General features: G+C 37.7%; 1 protein-coding gene across 1 annotated transcript in view; it reads right to left on the bottom strand.

Annotated features, from left to right (window-relative positions):
• The window catches only part of LOC308348454 (alpha-2-macroglobulin-like), a 42,007-nt gene extending 28,273 nt beyond the window's left edge, over window positions 1-13,734 (bottom strand). Inside the window, exons 1-10 of the mRNA XM_080812512.1 lie at window positions 12,963-13,734; window positions 10,581-10,764; window positions 9,605-9,764; window positions 9,372-9,424; window positions 5,513-5,533; window positions 5,067-5,235; window positions 4,377-4,461; window positions 2,941-3,061; window positions 2,084-2,198; window positions 1,826-1,935 (exon numbers count right to left, since the gene is read on the bottom strand). Of these exons, the coding sequence (XP_080668638.1) occupies window positions 1,826-1,935; window positions 2,084-2,198; window positions 2,941-3,061; window positions 4,377-4,461; window positions 5,067-5,235; window positions 5,513-5,533; window positions 9,372-9,424; window positions 9,605-9,764; window positions 10,581-10,764; window positions 12,963-13,048 (1,104 nt within the window). The 5' untranslated portion in view covers window positions 13,049-13,734. The remainder of the gene's footprint in view (window positions 1-1,825; window positions 1,936-2,083; window positions 2,199-2,940; window positions 3,062-4,376; window positions 4,462-5,066; window positions 5,236-5,512; window positions 5,534-9,371; window positions 9,425-9,604; window positions 9,765-10,580; window positions 10,765-12,962) is intronic.
• Between the last annotated feature and the right edge of the window lie 3,911 nt (window positions 13,735-17,645).

The following is a 17,645-nucleotide window of genomic DNA, read 5'->3' on the forward strand; positions in this document are numbered from 1 at the left end:
CTCTCCCCTGCTCCTACTTCCCCCTAAATAAAATAAAATAAAGCAGTGTGAAAAGATTAAGAATTATGGAGCTGATGACAGGGGTGACCTGTAAAAAGGATTCCGTGGATATTTTGGAAATGCCATGTACTATATAGAACTCTTGGAGAGTTACAGAGCGACAAGTGCCAGATAGTAATAAAAATTTTTAACTCCTTGGCCAAATTTATTTCTTTTTTTTTACCTTAGCCAAATTTAATTGAGCTCCAAACACTTATTTTATGACCGACCCTTAACTTTCTATGGATTAGTGTTCTAAAATATAAGTGCACAAGATAGCAATTGCTAATACATTACCTTGTATACTTTTCTAGTTGTTTTTTTATACATCTGCTTCTCAATCCAGAACTTTCAAACTTTTGGAAGGTAGGCAGATATTATGAGGGACTTTCCATGTGAAAAATGCAAAGTTGAATAGAATCATACAGTATTACATAAGGGCCTAAAGTCAAATTACTGTTAATATTGAACTCAGTAGATTAGTAATCTGATTCAGATTGTAAAGATGATTCTTTTTTAGTAGAAGCTACTTTTGGTAGAAGGAAGCACAACTGGGAGACTTGGATCCATATTTGTAGTTGATTAATAAAATCTCAGTTTGCCAATGAAATATTGGCTGCACGTACAAATTCAAGGATAGGTACAAATTTCTGATTCTCTTTTGATGAAAGAGTCTTATGACTAATGGGGTAGTTATTTAGCAGGAATGAAGTATCAAAAAAGTACAATATACCTCTCAGAAATTAAAAATAAATGGAATGTTCATTTTGGGAAGTGACAAAAACTTCTCAAATCTTTTGCTGTCATAACATAATCAAAACATTCTAAAACATACTCTGCCCCTCTTTAGTCAGGTCTCGTCCTTCTCTGCTTTGGTCTCCACACCTACAACCTCATAACATTTCCATTAAGAATATGACACACAGGGGTGCGCCTGGGTGGCTCAGTGGGTTAAAGCCTCTGCTTTCAGCTCAGGTCATGATCCCAGGGTCTTGGGATCAAACCCCACATCGGACTCTCTGCTCAGCAGGAAGCCTGCTTCTCCCTCTCTCTCTCTGCTTGCCTCTCTGCCTACTTGTGATCTCTGTCTGTCAAATAAATAAATAAAATCTTAAAAAAAAAAGAATATGACACACAATAATTACACATTGATGGACATAAAACTGCCATCTCAGACTTCTGGAGTCAGAAAGATCCATCTGCACATCTGCTTATAATACAAAAAATAACAATACCAGATATTTTGTAGATACATGAGAAAATTTATATTTTAAAAATCTGGAAGCCTTAAATAGAAATATTTCACCCTTTTGTGCACTGTTTTTTAAAAATATATTCCAGCTGCTATAGAGAAAATAATGTAAATATAATATCCATGAAAGAAACACCAGGTACAGTAGAATATTTTATACTTCAAAATAAAAAAGCCACCTACCCACTCATTTCCATACAAAGTTAGTGATAGCACGGTAATTTAAAAGGCCACCATAATTTCTGAGATTCTTGTGAGAAAATATAAAAATCCGAAACTACTGGTAAACCAAGGAAAGACTGAGTGATATCACACAATGTTGTTCTAAAGGTGAAAAAAATTTTGAAGGTGTTTTAGAATAATTTTGTAGATTTCATATACTAATTTACAGAGGAGCAGATTTGTTTTTATGTGGTTTTACACTTTTGGTTATGCTAATCAATAGATAATAAACCAGGTCTGATTTTAGCAGAATATAATATGCTTATTAAGTGATAGTACACAATTTGATTTGTGACTTAGAAAATACTTCACCTGCCCAAAGAAGGGGATCCCTCGTCTAAAGTATGGGTCCACTTTTATGAATGAAAGTTTGGTTATGGTTCTTGTTATTTCAGTGGATCTTTTTCCAGTTAATTCTACCTCTGGAAAAAAAAGAAAAGAAAATATAAGTTTTTCTGGAAGGATGATCTCCCTGAACTTCTTACACTACTTCCATTGCAGTTCATAGTTCAGCAGAGGAAATAAATCCATGTTCATTTTTTTTCTCCCATACCCACGCGGTATGCAAACCTGTTCCTTCTTCTTGGATCTTGGCCTCCACTTCAAGTTTCATTTCATACCCTTGTCTCTTCATCTGGAAGATCTTGGTTTTTACTTGCTGAGAGACGCAACCCTGGCTGTTTAGCTAGGTGGGGATAAAATACAAAAACATAATACTGGACAGATCAGTCGTTGAATAATCCAGTGGGATTTTTGGGGGACAATATAACCTGGGATTTTCTATGACAAGAACACAATACATATTCTCTAGAGATTAATTATGATTGCATTTCATAATAGTATCTGGTTTAAAATGGATATATTTCTTAGCATCTGATATTCCCTAGAGTTAATGTGATAGAAAATGTCTTAAAAATTTGTGGGTAATCCTACTGTAGCAGGGAGCTAAGTTTTCACAAGTCGAGCTCCCCTTCCATAGTATCCAACTGTTGCTGGGAAGGGGCTGCCCATCTGGAGACTGAGTCTCCTATCTCTGTGAGCCCTAGGAAGGGCCATGTGACAAGTTCTTGGTCATGGAAAGAAGGCAAAACATATACCCCTCCCAGCCAAAGTGATTAACAGGTATAATGCTTTTTCTTCTTCCTTCATACAAGTAGATGCCCAAGGCAGCTCTGGATGCCAAGTATTGGAGATTGCTCAACTTTCATTATTCTGGGAGCTTGGTGAGCCAGGAACACCCACAGTGGAAAATTACAAGAAATAAATAATTCCTATTGTGCTAAATCACTGATATTTAAAAATCATTGTAGCCAACATAGAATTCCCTTACAGATTGCTCTCTTCCTGAGTTAGTACCATGTTGTAATTCATTGCTTATTAACAATGTGTCCATTGTTAGTCCCTGGAAAGAACAGTTTTTCACCTACCTGGTGACTGAATTTCTCACAGACAGCCTGTGACTCTCCACTATAGCAGTTAGAAGGGTTACTGTATTTTCTGCATACTCTCATAGTCATATGTCCCGGGACGGGCTTCCCATATGTGTATCTGTCATAAGAACATTGCCAAATGAACCAAAGCAGACATTGAACATCTCCATTTTCTATTTATTTCCATTCCCCTCTTAGCAATAGTATGTTTTTACCCTCTCTACTTCTAATCTCTGCAGGTTGAGAGCAGTGTTGAGAGCAAGTATGCTAAGTTATGACTCTTTTTAAAAAAATCTCCAGTGCCACATGCTGAAATTGACTACTGTCTTTGATCATATTTTTCCCCTTAATTTTTTATTTTTAATTTCATCTTTAAAAAGATGTATTTATTACTAAAGCTACACCTGTTCTTAAAAGAAAAAAAAAACAGTATCAACAAAATGAAAATGAGAGAGAGAAGAGGACCTCAATTCTACCTCGGAATACAAACTATGAATATGATGGTGTTTCCTTCCATTATCCTCTTCCAATGTGCAGCTCTATTTATATGGAGTTTAACTTGTCTACTTTTTATAAAAATGGGGTTGTGGCATATATACATGTAGGTCATTGATGGTTGGTGTGTTTTCAAGGGTATTTGTTTCCTTCCCTACCTATCTTTATTTGCAAGAGTATTGATCACCCATTATATAGGATCAGAACTTGGTGGCAATTGCTCTGAGACAGTGCAGGGACCCAGGTGAACCGTGGGTGCATTACATGTGTGGTCTTTAGGCAGAGCTGGTTTCTTCAGTGCTAGGGCTCCTTTCTGCTAGTGCTACCCCTGGACTACTGGAGATGGGCATGAGATTTTTAAAAACATGAATTTTCAAGGTTGGAAAGGACCAAGACTGAGAGATCATGTCCAGTCTCATCAGTAAAAATGGCAGTGCTGAGAGGTATGTGACATGCCTTTGGTAGACCGATGACTCAGCTGAGATTTGGGTAATATCCCTATCTCTACAAATTCTGAATCTAAGCTGTTTTTCCACTATGCATGCAAGGTCAGGTAAATGATCTGTTGATGACAGAATTTCCTCTATAGCCTAGAGAAGGGAAAGTCACTATACTCTTCAACACTGTCCCATTTGTGTGTGTGTATGTGTGTGTGTGTGTAGCTTTGTCACTTTCAGAATCAACCACTGTAGATAGCTTCTCTAGGAACAGTTGTTTTCCCCATGATAGTTATAATAATACTGGTTAAGGCCGTGAAAGGAAAAAGAAGGAAAAATAGAAAAACAACAGGTGAGGAACATTCCAGAGATGGGATGATCCCATGTACTTAAAGTATTTGTACTCTCACTGCTCCTAAAAAAAAGTAAGTCAAAATAATCCCAAATAGTGAGTCTCCTTTATATAATTCTCTCAAAAGATTAAAAAATATATAAACTCACAGGCCACATACTGATACATTCACATCTTCTTCCAAGATAGTGATTATCCTTGGCATTGTTATTTGCACTTCAAACTTGGGAAGCACTGTTTATTGGAGATAAAGGAAGTTAGTGATTATTTTTCAACTTTTGGGGACTTAGTATTTTCAGTAAAATTCCCTAATAATATTCTAGGGCTCTGAAAAGGTAGCTATACTCTCCAATATAACCACCTTACTATCAATGGATTTTTTTTTTAAGATTTTAATTAATTATTTGAAAGAAAGAGCAAAAGCAGGGGTAGAGGCAGAGGGAGAGGGATAAGCAGATGCCCTGCTGGGCAGGGATCCCTGGGATCATGACCTGAGCCCAAGACAGACGCTTAACTGACTGAGCCACCCCTCACCATTTAGGTATCCCTAAAATGGATATTCTGATAGAAGGACTGTACCCTTAATGAATTATGGAAGACTTGTCTAAAACAAGGATGTTTTACATATTTTTTGAGATTAAGTTATTACAAAAAATAACCAAGCTATGTGAAGTTCTATGCACCGATCACTGATAGTCTCATTGGAGTTAGATATAACTGATTCTCCTCAAAGCTCAACCTCACACATAGAAAACAGAAGGACTCTAAATAAGCACCAACAGTAGGCCCTGGAAGTTTAGATATGAAGAAAATGCTCCATGACTTTTCATAATCCATACCAAATTCCTCCACAGTGAAGGCGTGCATTTTCACTCCACCTGATTCCTTCTGTACCACCACCTCATAGGAGCCCTGAAAGGGCTCTGACGAGAGGGGAAAGCTCAACTGCTTGAGACCATTCTCTAATAGGAGTTTCTGCCATTGTGCGATGCGATTTCCTTTCGGGTCCTATGGATACAGTAATTGTAACTTACAAAGCTTAGAGCATCAGAGACAATAAAAGCAATCTATGGAGACTCCTATGTTATCCACAAAGAGAACCAATGCCTTTGGTAGTGGTGGTGAGGGGTGGGGAGGACAGATGTTAGAACCATCTAGCGCTATGTGAGCTCAAAACGTTTCTCCCTTAATGACAAGTTTCTGGTATACTGGAAGAACCTCTCAAATATGAGCATTTTCTCTAAATTTATTTAATTCTGTTTATGGAATGTTTCATGTTGCTTACCCGAATGTGTACTAGTGGAATCTGAAAGACAAAAGAGAAATAAAGGAATGCAGAATTATTCTCAAATATTCTCAATTCTGATTTATAAAAAAGACAGCTTTATGATTTATAAAAAAGACAGCTTTATATAGACATAACTATCTGTAGTAAAACAGAAAAAAGAGTCTGGGTTAAATTTTACAAAACTTAGGGGGAGACGAACCATGAGAGACTGGACTCTCAGAAACAAACTGAGGGTTTTGGAGGGGAGGTGGGTGGGGAGATGGATAAGCCTGGTGGTGGGTATTAAGGAGGGCACGTATGGAGCACTGGGTGTGGTGCACAAACAATGAATCTTGGAACACTGAAAAAATAACATTAAATTAAAAAAATTAAATTAACGTTAAATTAACTTTAAATTTAAAAAATTTATAAAACTTTCAATTAATCTATTTTAAGCAATTAATAATTTTTTTAAGGATTTTTATTTATTTATTTGTCAGAGAGAGAGAGAGAGTGAGCGAGCACAGGCAGACAGAGTGGCAGACAGAGGCAGAGGGAGAAGCAGGCTCCCCACCGAGCAAGGAGACCGATGCGCGACTCCATCCCAGGACGCTGGGATCATGACCTGAGCCGAAGGCAGCTGCTTAACCAACTGAGCCACCCAGGCGCCCCATCAATTAATAAATAATGTTAAGGACTTATTAGGCCATGAGCAACAAATACCCATGTGCACAGCCACTCATTTAGAATGGGACTTACTAATATTACTTAAATACTAAAAGGATCCTAGTGAGGAACACTCCTTTGTCATGAAATTTTATGGATTAAGAAATAAACTAATGGAACTATGAGAATTGTACTTCGTCCCAAATACTGAGATAGTCATGGAATTCTTAGTTCTAAGACTAAAGAGGAAGAATAGCTCCTTTACTATCATCAGTGGTTAGTCATTTTAAAAAAACTAGTATTTATTAAGTGCTTACCATGTGCTGTACATCATTCTAGGTGCTGGAAGTATAGCAGTGCACAAAAGAATGATGTATTTGCTCTCATGGAGCTTGTATTCTAATAGGGATCGATATATAAGAAACACATACACATACACATATATATACACACATATATGTATCTGAGAGATATATATTTTATATATACTTAACATATTTATTCTTTGATATTGATATTTATTTGATATTCAGTATTTATTTGACATATGTATCAATGATATGGCATCAATCCTATATCTCAAAGATAAAAAATGTATGATAAACATATATATGTGTACACACACACACACACACACACACACACACACCCGATTTATATTAGGTAGTGAAATGCTGAGAAGCAAAACGAAGCAGGTAAGGCTGCCAGAGTGATGGATGAGGTGTTTATTTTAGATAGAGGAATGGAAGTAGAAACTAGAAGATCAGCTTCAAGGTTACTGCAACAGCCTTGTTTAGAGGTGATATTGACCAGGATGAGATTGTGGCAGTTCAGGTTGTTGGAAATAGAAACAGTATGGATATATTTCAAGCTAGCATGATTTTCTGATAAAGTGGATATAGGTATGAGAGAAAGAGAGGAAATAGGGATTATGCAATAATCTTTTTTTTTTTTAAAGAGGTTTATTCATTTATTTTAGAGGGAGCGAGAGTGGGAGTGGGAGGAGGGGCAGAGGGAGAGAGGGAGAGGGAGAATCCTCAAGTGAACTCCTCACTGAACACAGAGCCGACACTGGGCTTGATCCCAGGACTCTTGAGATCACGACCTGAACCAAAATCAAGAGTGGGTTGCTTAACCAACTGAGCCACCCAGGTGCCCCAAGATAAGCTTTTGTTTTAGGAGTTAGAAGAAAAGAGTTGCCTCTGAGATAAGAAGATGTGGTGAACTACAAAGCTGTGATCACCAAGACAGCATGGTACTGGCATAAAAACAGACACATAGACCAGTGGAACAGAGTAGAGAGCCCAGATATGGACCCTCAACTCTATGGTCAAATAATCTTCGACAAAACAGGAAAAAATATCCAGTGGAAAAAAGACAGTCTCTTCAATAAGTGGTGCTGGGAAAACTGGACAGCTATATGTAGAAGAATGAAACTCGACCATTCTCTTACACCATACACAAAGATAAACTCGAAATGGATAAAAGAAAAGACCTCAACGTGAGACAGGAATCCATCGGAATCCTCGAGGAGAACATAGGCAGTAACCTCTTTGATATCAGCCACAGCAACTTCTTTCAAGATATGTCTCCAAAGGCGAAGGAAACAAAAGCGAAAATGAACTTTTGGGACTTCATCAAGATCAAAAGCTTCTGCACAGCAAAAGAAACAGTCAACAATACAAAGAGGCAACCCACGGACTGGGAGAAGATATTTGCAAATGACAGTACAGACAAAAGGTTGATATCCAGGATCTATAAAGAACTCCTCAAACTCAACACACACAAAACAGACAATCATATTAAAAAATGGGCAGAAGATATGAACAGACACTTCTCCAATGAAGACATACAAATGGCTATCAGACACATGAAAAAAATGTTCATCATCACTAGCCATAAGGGAGATTCAAATCAAAACCACATTGAGATACCACCTTACACCAGTTAGAATGGCCAAAATTAGCAAGACAGGAAACAACGTGTGTTGGAGAGGATGTGGAGAAAGGGGAACCCTTTTACACTGTTGGTGGGAATGCAAGCTGGTGCAGCCACTTTGGAGAACAGTATGGAGATTCCTCAAGAAGTTAAAAATAGAGCTTCCCTATGACCCTGCAATTGCACTACTGGGTATTTACCCCAAAGATACAGATGGAGTGAAAAGAAGGGCCATCTGTACCCCAATGTTTATAGCAGCAATGGCCACGGTTGCCAAACTGTGGAAAGAACCAAGATGCCCTTCAACGGATGAATGGATAAAGAAGATATGGTCCATATACACTATGGAGTATTATGCCTCCATCAGAAAGGACGAATACCCAACTTTTGTAGCAACATGGACGGGACTGGAAGAGATTATGCTGAGTGAAATAAGTCAAGCAGAGAGAATCAAGTATCATATGGTTTCACTTATTTGTGGAGCATAACAAATAATATAGAGGACAAGGGTAGATGGAGAGGAGAAGGGAGTTGAGGGAAACTGGAAGGGGAGGTAAACCATGAGAGACTATGGACTCTGAAAAACAACCTGAGGGTTTTGAAGGGGCGGGGGGTGGGAGGGTGGGGGAACCAGGTGGTGGGTCTTAGGGAGGGCACAGATTGCATGGAGCACTGGGTGTGGTGAAAAAACAATGAATACTGTTATGCTGAAAATAAATAAAAAATTAAAAAAAAATTTTTTTTTATTTACTTGGAAAAAAAAAAGAAGATGTGGTGAAGCCATGCATTTGGGAGAGAAAAATTAAGACTTTCTGCTTTGAAGTCTGCATTAAAATTGAAAGAGTTGTTTCTTTTAAGTATCAGGTGTTAGTCTCAAAGAACAAACACTGATTATACTCTTCCTTGACAGAAGAGGTTCTGGTAGGTGTGTTTAGAAAAATTCTAAAACTTTGAGAAGTTATTTGAATTTAACTTATTTCATGGTGTAGGCATGTCTATTATTTAATATATCTTTCTAATTTGCCTAGTGGAGAACTTTATAAAGAGTAAGTTTGCTTGTGTGACAACTAAGTACCAGTACCAAGCTGGAAAGAACTAGCTACTTCCTTGACCTGAGATTCTGGTTTAAACGAGGATCATGCACTATTGTAATGCCAGAAACCACTGCTAATGATACCAGATTCTTTCTCTCCGTGTCTTCCCCCAGCACCAAAAACAGGCATCCAGATTGTTTACACAAATAATGATTCTAGATAGGTATTTGGAGACTTACCAACTCATTCAAGGGGTGAAAGTTTTCATCCAATGCAACAACACGAAACTTCACTGAAACAGAAATATTTTCCATGAGTCCCAGAAACCTTAAATCAGGCTTAGCAGTTGGTAAAACAAAAACAAAAACAAACTGTTAAAGAACCAGGTCTATAGAGCCATTCACTGGGGAAGATGCGGGGGAGGAAGGTCTTTCCTTTTGGGAGTTGTTCTGACTATAGGGCCTTTTTGTACCTGTCTGCCCTGGTTTGTAGATGGGCTTGTCTGTCTGGACAAAGACCAGGTTCTCTTTGTTTTTAACCACCACTGTGGTCCGCCTTTTGAATTCTTGGGTTGGTCCTTTCACTTGGATAGTGAGGAACATGACCTCTTCATTGGATGGAGATCTTGGGACCTGAAATATAGGACAGACCATAAGAACCCATTCAGTCTTGCAAGTTTTCTCCTCCCTTCTTTGTTCCTCTCCTCCCTGGAGATCTGGTCCCTTTACTTCACTGCACCCCCTCATTTTCATCAGGGGGAAGTTGGCATGGGCAGGAATTACTTCTGTTATTTTACAAATGGGGAGACAGAACAGAAGATGGAGGAAAATACATCAGTAAAAGAGGTTGTAATTGAGACTTACATCTCCTTATAGATCAGCCAATATGCCTTGATTCAAATATATGATGAACTTTACCAAGTTGATGTTCTGTGTTAAAAGGGCATGGTAAAAGCATATTTAAGTCTATGGAAAATGAAGCCACCATATTTTATTGGCCATAGGCTGTAAGCATTTTACATATGGGCAACTCTGAAGAGATACTGGATATTTGCTTATGGTAATTTCTACAATTTTCCCTGTTTAATATGGGCTGATGTGTTCCTGCCAGACCACCACTGGAGGCTTATGTCATGGATTAATCCAGCTTGCCTTATTAATATTTTTTCCATTTTAATGTTAAGAAGTCCCATTTTCCTTTTGTCTAGTGCATACTGCTTTTTCCTCCTGGCTAACAGAAATTTTCTTTGATCATCAAGTTGATTTTTAATAATTTGTCTCCCATTGGAAATTCATGCATTGCTTCTTAATTTCTACACACTGCTGCCACACTTTGATTTCTTTCTGAAGTCTTTGCCAGGCTCTCCAAGCTTTATCTTGACTGAATTCTAGATGCCTATTATCCTAACTAGTAGAATCAAGTATGTGAAGTCAAACAGGCATACTCACAGTGAAGGAGACACAGTGGAATAAGTCCTTCTCTACCACCAGGTCAGTGAAGAGGCTCTTGTTCTCCCTGAGAGACTCCAAGGAAGCACTCACAGTCACTGTCTCATTCAGGTAGCTTAAAAGGAGGCAGCCCTTCTCAGGAGTTTCAGAGTGGAGCAGGGAGGGGACCAGGACCATGTACTGCCTGGAATGGGGGAGTCCCGTTAGCAGAAAGTGTAGGAGGAGAGGTATTGCTATCACCAGCATTATTTTCCAACACAATGATTGTTACTAACATTAGTGGGATACCAAGAGAGGATATATTGATGAACATGACATTGGTCTCTGTTGCTGAATGGCATGCATGAGAATTATTCCCTGTTCCATCACCAGTGCCCTGGCAGTGAACATTTTGCTGGAAGTGAGCTTTAAATAGATTAAAATTTGCTAGGATACTTCACTTTAAGGAACACAATATGCGAGCATCTGAATTCAAATAAAAATATGCTAATTATGTTTATTCATGTTGTAAATCTATTTTACATGAGGATTGCTGTAAAAAGCAAGCAAAGTCTCAGGAGAGACACTATAAAAATCAATCAATAAATAGTATTTTCATTGGATAAATATATTCAACAACCCTGTGAAAATGATTAAGGCAAATACTTGCTTCCACTTTACAGATATGGAATCCAAGTCTCAAAGAAAGTGAGTCATTAGTTTAAAGTCTCAGTTGTAAGTAACTAATGAAACCTTCATGTTACCTAACCCTGGCTGTTTGCATTTTAAATATTTGCCATTCAACTCTTGGCTAGACAATGGCTCCACCCAAAAATGGCCTTCTAGTGATAGAATTTTGGGTCTTGGTAACCCATGAGCTAGAACAGAAGCTTTACCAATACCCTCATATATAATTTTGACTACGTAGTTTTCAAACATTTTTGCTTACAGAATTCCTAAAATAATTTTTAGACACTATGCATTCCGTACATATTTTCAAGTAAACATTTACATTTTTATCACAAATAATAACAAAAGATATTATTTTTGATGAAATTTTAAGTTAAAACTTAGTCTTCTATAAGTTTTCAATGGATTCTTAAATATCAGTGATAAGATACCCGGTATGACCTACTTAAAAAGTACATCAAAAGGTTCTTTTTGTAATGATCAGAAATTCAACATCTTTCCTTTTTTTTCCTCCTTAAACTTGAATTACCATGCCACTTACTACATAGAAGTTTATCCTAAGATTTTTATGCTTCAAAATATATTTATGAATAGCTCTTGCTTCTTTATTAACTAGTTTCTTTATTAACTATACATGTATATATATACAGACATATACTCATATATATGTAATGTTACATATGGATGCTTAATTTAAATTCAACTCTTTATGTGATCATAAAACTGTTAAACATTTTCTTCTGGACTGAATTATTTTCAAGTCTTACTAGTATATAACTGATCAAAACAAAATAAATGTATTATAATATTCATACATATTAGATAAAAAATAAAAATGTTTTTGAAACACATCTTTAATAAGAACAATGAGCTTTTTTTCTGTATCCATGGATGGATATTCCTTAATTGTGGGAATTAAAGGAGGCTTAACATTAATTCTGTTGCTATTTTTAGTTTGTATGGACACTGAGTGCCACAAAAAATTATTTACATAAAGTAAATAAAATACAGATAAAACAATTATATCACTGTTACCAGTTCTTAGAACTCCTTCTGCATTAGGTACCAAAAATCACCCAGTACCTATTGCTTCTAATCATCTATCAGCTGGTGTTTCCTTTAGATCCCCCTTCAACTTTGTTGAAACAAAGAATTCATCACCACGTAATCTGCAAAAGGATTTTCTCCCTCCTTGTTAGAATCCTTGCTTTCTCAACGTCAGCATCAGTATTTCAAATTATTCCTTTATCAGTATTTCAATATTCCACCCTATGGGATTTTTATACTCTAGGACAATGCTCCACGGTGACATCTGATTGTGGGAAAGATTTGTCTTTCTTTTTTTTATAAAGTGGAAGATGGGCAATTAAGAAAGAAGTAAGAAAGGATAAATAGCCTGGTCTCGAGCAAATCAATCTGAAGGTGAGGATCTGAAAATTGATTCCTTTAAAAGTATCAACTGCCAATGCCCCTCAGAAAATCTTTGTATAACCCTAGAAAATTTAAAAAGTCAGAGATTCAGAATTGGAGAAAAATAATTAAGAGTAGGTAAAGAATGAATAAACCAGATTTATGAAATCTCATCATTGGAGGAGACCTTGGGGATAAGAAGGTGGGAAAGACTTCCGTGGGAAAGACATATGAATAGTCTAAATGAGAATCAAAGAATTCTCTCCTAAGGAAAAGATTCTTCACGTCCTCTGTGAAACTCACGGTTTTCCAGAGACTGAGGCATCTGCAGGCAGGATGACCAGAAGGAGGAGAATAAGATTTGGATGAACGAGTGTGTTCTTCCCCATGCTGCAGGGAGAAGGGCCCTGAGCAGACCACGCTGTATTGTGCCCTGCTCCTTGCAACTGGTCTGGTCCCAAACATTCCTCAGAGCAGCTAGGCTTTATGCTGCTCCGGGTGCAAACAGGAAGTTCCACCCACACATGGTGTCTAAACAAAGTAGAGGTTTCTGAACGGTCTGTGAAAGGGTCATCGCTCTCAGCGGCCTAATTACAGTCAAGGTTATTTCTGGGTGGGGTGAATAGAATTCCTGGAGGGATAAAATCCACATTCCCGTTAAGTGCTCACTTTCTCTGGGTTTTACTGTAAAGCAGCTAAGCGGCTTTTCAATCCCTTGTCTCTCTTCTCCCTCGGTCCACTTCCCCACTGCTCCTTTTAAGGCTTTCCTCACGTCTCCTGTCTAAATAGTTGGCAAGGGAAGCTACAATTTAAGCAACACTGGACAGGCTCAAAATAGCTATTTCACTTCAAGTCAGAGCGCCTGCGAGTCCTCCATTAGATATGCCTACTCCAATGTTGAAGCGCTTTCAAAATTCAATAGTTCCCTATGGAAATGGTATTGGATTACAGTACTAAGTTTTTGAACTTAGGGATAGTACCTGATTGTGGATGATGAGCCAGACCCTGAAAGAATGACAATAGGGAAATATTTTTCCTGTATTAAGAAAGTGAAAAGATGAAAAGAGAAGAGGCAGGACCTAAAAAAAAAAAAAAAAAAAAAAAAAAAAGGAAAGCTTTGACCTACTGTTTATAACAAAGAACCCAATTTATCATCTACTATACAAATAAATTTTGTTACAGCCTTCTAAATATGCTACTCCCTAACAATCTCTAATTAAATAAACTATCTCATCCATTCATCCATCCATCCATCCATCTGGTTGTTTTATAAGTATTTATTGAGCCTAGTAGGGCCAGGTATCATGCAAAATTATGGAGATGGTGTGGTCAATTATGTAGAAACAGATATGCCCCAAAGGTTTTATTTTCTATGGGTGTGAAACCAGACAAATAAGCAAGCAATAAAAATACAGGAGGCAAGAATTATTTATTTGGACCCCTGAAATATGAATGTTTATTTATTTGATCCTGTACAAAAGATTCCTTAACTTTTCCTCTTTTTAAATTTTTTTTTTCTTTTTTTGCTCTTCAGCTTGGGTGCTTTCTATTTTTACCTTGTCTTCCAGATCTCTGATATATTTTTCGGCATCTCCTAATCTACTCTTGATTTCCTCTAGTGTAGTTTCATTGGTTATTATATTCTTCAACTGTGATTGGTTCCTTTTTATATTTTGTGTCTTTTTATTTGGGAATAGCAGTGCAATGAATCATTCATGAAGCCAGTGTTGATTGCCAGGATCACCTTTTGGCCATGTTCCTGTATGGAGTGTATAACATGCAGCACAGAGCGCTAAATACAGTGTTTTACTAAAATCAATGGTATGGTTTAATTCACTCAGATACCACTGTTACCAACAATTGTGCATGTTTCTTTTAGGAGTGTGTTACATGCTGCCCATACTGCTGAGCAATGTGTCCATCAAGACTCTCCTGATTCTTTCAAACATCTAGCACTCCTACAAATATCTTTTATACATGGACTTTTATGGAAGGTTACTTATCTATTTACTTTTTGAGTATAGTTGACACACCCTGTTACATTGGTTTCAGGTATACAACATAGTGACAAATTTATACATTATACAATATGCTATACAAGTGTCCCCATCTGCCCCTATATATTGCTACACAGTATCATTGACGATACTCCTTATGCTGTGCCTTTTGTTCCTGTGACTTACTCATTCTGTAACTGGAAGTCTGTACCTCCTATTCCCCTTCAGCCATTTTGCCCATCACGCCTTCTCTAGCTCCCAAAGGAGGTAGGGAATACAGTTTATTCTCTGAATTTATAGTTCCCATTCTTCTTTTTGTTTTTTATACATTTGTTAAAGATTCCACTTATGAGTAAAATCATATGGTATTTGTCTTTCTCAGTCTGACTTATTTCACTTAGCACAATACCCTCAAGGTCCATTCATGCTGTCTCAAATGGCATGATCTTATCCTTTCGGTAGCCAAGAATAATTATTGAGGTCCAGGATGCTGTGGGAGCACATAAGAGGGGCACATAATCCACTCTTGGGCTTTGGAAAGGAAATCTATGGAAAGGAAATCAAAGCAAAATTTTAATTAAGCTCTGAAGTATGAGTAGTGTTTAGCCAGAGGAAAGAAGGAGATGAAAAATGCATTCTAAGCACATAAGGAATGACTGATACAAAGGTTCAGGAGATGAGAATAATCAAGACCCATTTAGTGAAATGAAAAGTACTTGGTATAGAAAAAAGTGCCCATGTGTTCAGGAAAGTGGTGAAGCAAGCTGGCCTCAAATCAAAAAGGATCTTGTTGGCACTATTAAGGTATGTGGGGAGTGATCAGTGGAGTCACTTCTCCGGCTTTTACTGAAATTTGGAAGACTGACGGGAGGGACACAATCCAAGAGGCAGAGGGGCCAGTTTGGGAATTGATACAATTATTGTAGGTGAGAGATGATGGTATCTTTGAACTAGGGCATTCATAATCACATTAGAAAAAGACTGATACATTTATATCATATTTAAGAGGTAAAATTATAGTACACAGCAAATATATGTATGTGATGAAATGTGCCTTTCAGTTTTCTTGGCTGGTCATGGAGTGGATTGTGTTGCCTTTAATTGACTGAAAGGAACAGAAGGAATACAGAGTGGGAATGAAGGACGGAAGAAGGGCTGAGGGCTGGGAAGATAAGGAGTCTGGTTTTAGAAAGTGCTTGTAGGGGCACCTGCGTAGCTCAGCTGGTTAAGTGTCCCACTCTTGATTTCAGCTCGGGTCCTGATCTCAGGGTCATGAGATGGAACCCCATGTCGGACTCTGCACTGGGCATGAGTCTGTTTGGGATTCTCCCTTTCTCTCCCTCACCACTCCCCCTGCCTGTGTGCACACACTCTCTCTCTAAAAAGAAAAAAAGAAAAAAGAAAAAAAAGAAAGTGCTCACGGAATATTCAAGTATTAATTTTCAAAGGGAGTTTGACGTTTGCATCCAGAGTTTAGAGCAGTATGGCTTAATAGAAATACAATGTGAGCCTCCTATGTGATTTTACATTTTTTAGTAGCCACATTAAAAAACAAAAATAAGACAATTAAATTAATTTTGATTATCTATCTTACTTAATATAGCCAAAATATTGTCATTTCAACATTTAATCAATATAAAAATTGCTAAGATACTTCACGTTCTTTTTTGTACGAAGTCTTTGAAATCTGGTGTGGGGGTTCTATACTAACAACACATCAATTTAGACTAGCCACATGTTGAGTGCTCAAAAGGCCGTGTGGCTACTTGTTACCATATTTGACACAGTAGGCTTAGAGCAAAATTTTTCAAATTGTGGGTCATTATCCACAATGAGCTATGGTATGATTTAAAATACATGATCTAGAATATAGTAAAATAGGAAATACTGTAATGAACAGAATAAGTAAAGATATTGATTTCAGAAACATTCATTTCACATCCATGCAGCAGAAACTGTTGGTGGTATCCTATGACCCTCTTCCCCAATTCTATCTTTATAATCTTAAATAATAGAACTCCTGAGGGGTTGCCTGGGTGGCTCAGTCAGTGTCAGACTTTGGCTCAAGTCATGATCCCAAGGTCCTGGGATCGAACCCCAGGTCATGCTCCCTGCTCAGTGGGGAGCCTGCTTTTCCCTCTCCCTTTTCCTCTCCCCCTGGCTCATGCTCTCTTTCTCAAATAAATAAATAAAAGCATTAAAAAAATAACAGAACCCCTGAGTTTTAGCTGCACACAAGCTGCATAGTGAAAACTTTCATTTTCTAGCCTTCTCCTTTGAAGCTGAGTGTGGCATATGACTATGTTCTGGTGACTGGATTATGAGTGGAAGTGATGGTTGCAGCTTTTCATGACTTCAAAAGGAAGAGTTGGGTTTTGTGCTTCCCTTTCCTTCCTTATCACTGGCTGTAATGTGGGCATGATGACTATACTCATAGCTTCTGTTGTAGACCTTAAGATGGAAGCCACGTGTCAAAGAAGGCAGAGAAACAAGCAAGACACCGTCTGAGTTCCTGAGTCATCCAAAGGCCGCTGTAGCCTAGACTTTCATGTAATTGAAAAATACTTTCTTTTATTTAAGTCATTGCATTTTGAGATCTCCTCACTGGAGCAGTAAAGCTTATATTCTAACTAAGTTATTTCTTTATCACTATCTCTGTCTCTCATAATCTCTATTCTTAACTATGAATGTACTCATACATGTGAAAATGTGATTATAGTGTTTCATTATGAGCTGTCCAATGAGGATATACAGAATTTATTATTGCAGGTTAAAGTTGAAACGACCTGAACACTGCCAGTTTACTGAGATCTGGACTACTTATACTGATTAGAGATTTCTTAGCTTGTTGGGAAAGCTGATGCCATGGGAATGGATGAGAATATCCAGATAGGATATGTTGGTGAAAAGAGAAAAGAGCCCAGGACAGAGCCCCAAGGAACCCCAGGGTCTACGTGATGGGCAAGGGCAACCCAATGGAATAAGAAGT

Source organism: Martes martes (assembly GCF_963455335.1).
Source record: "Martes martes genome assembly, chromosome: 8".
NCBI lineage: Eukaryota > Metazoa > Chordata > Mammalia > Carnivora > Mustelidae > Martes > Martes martes.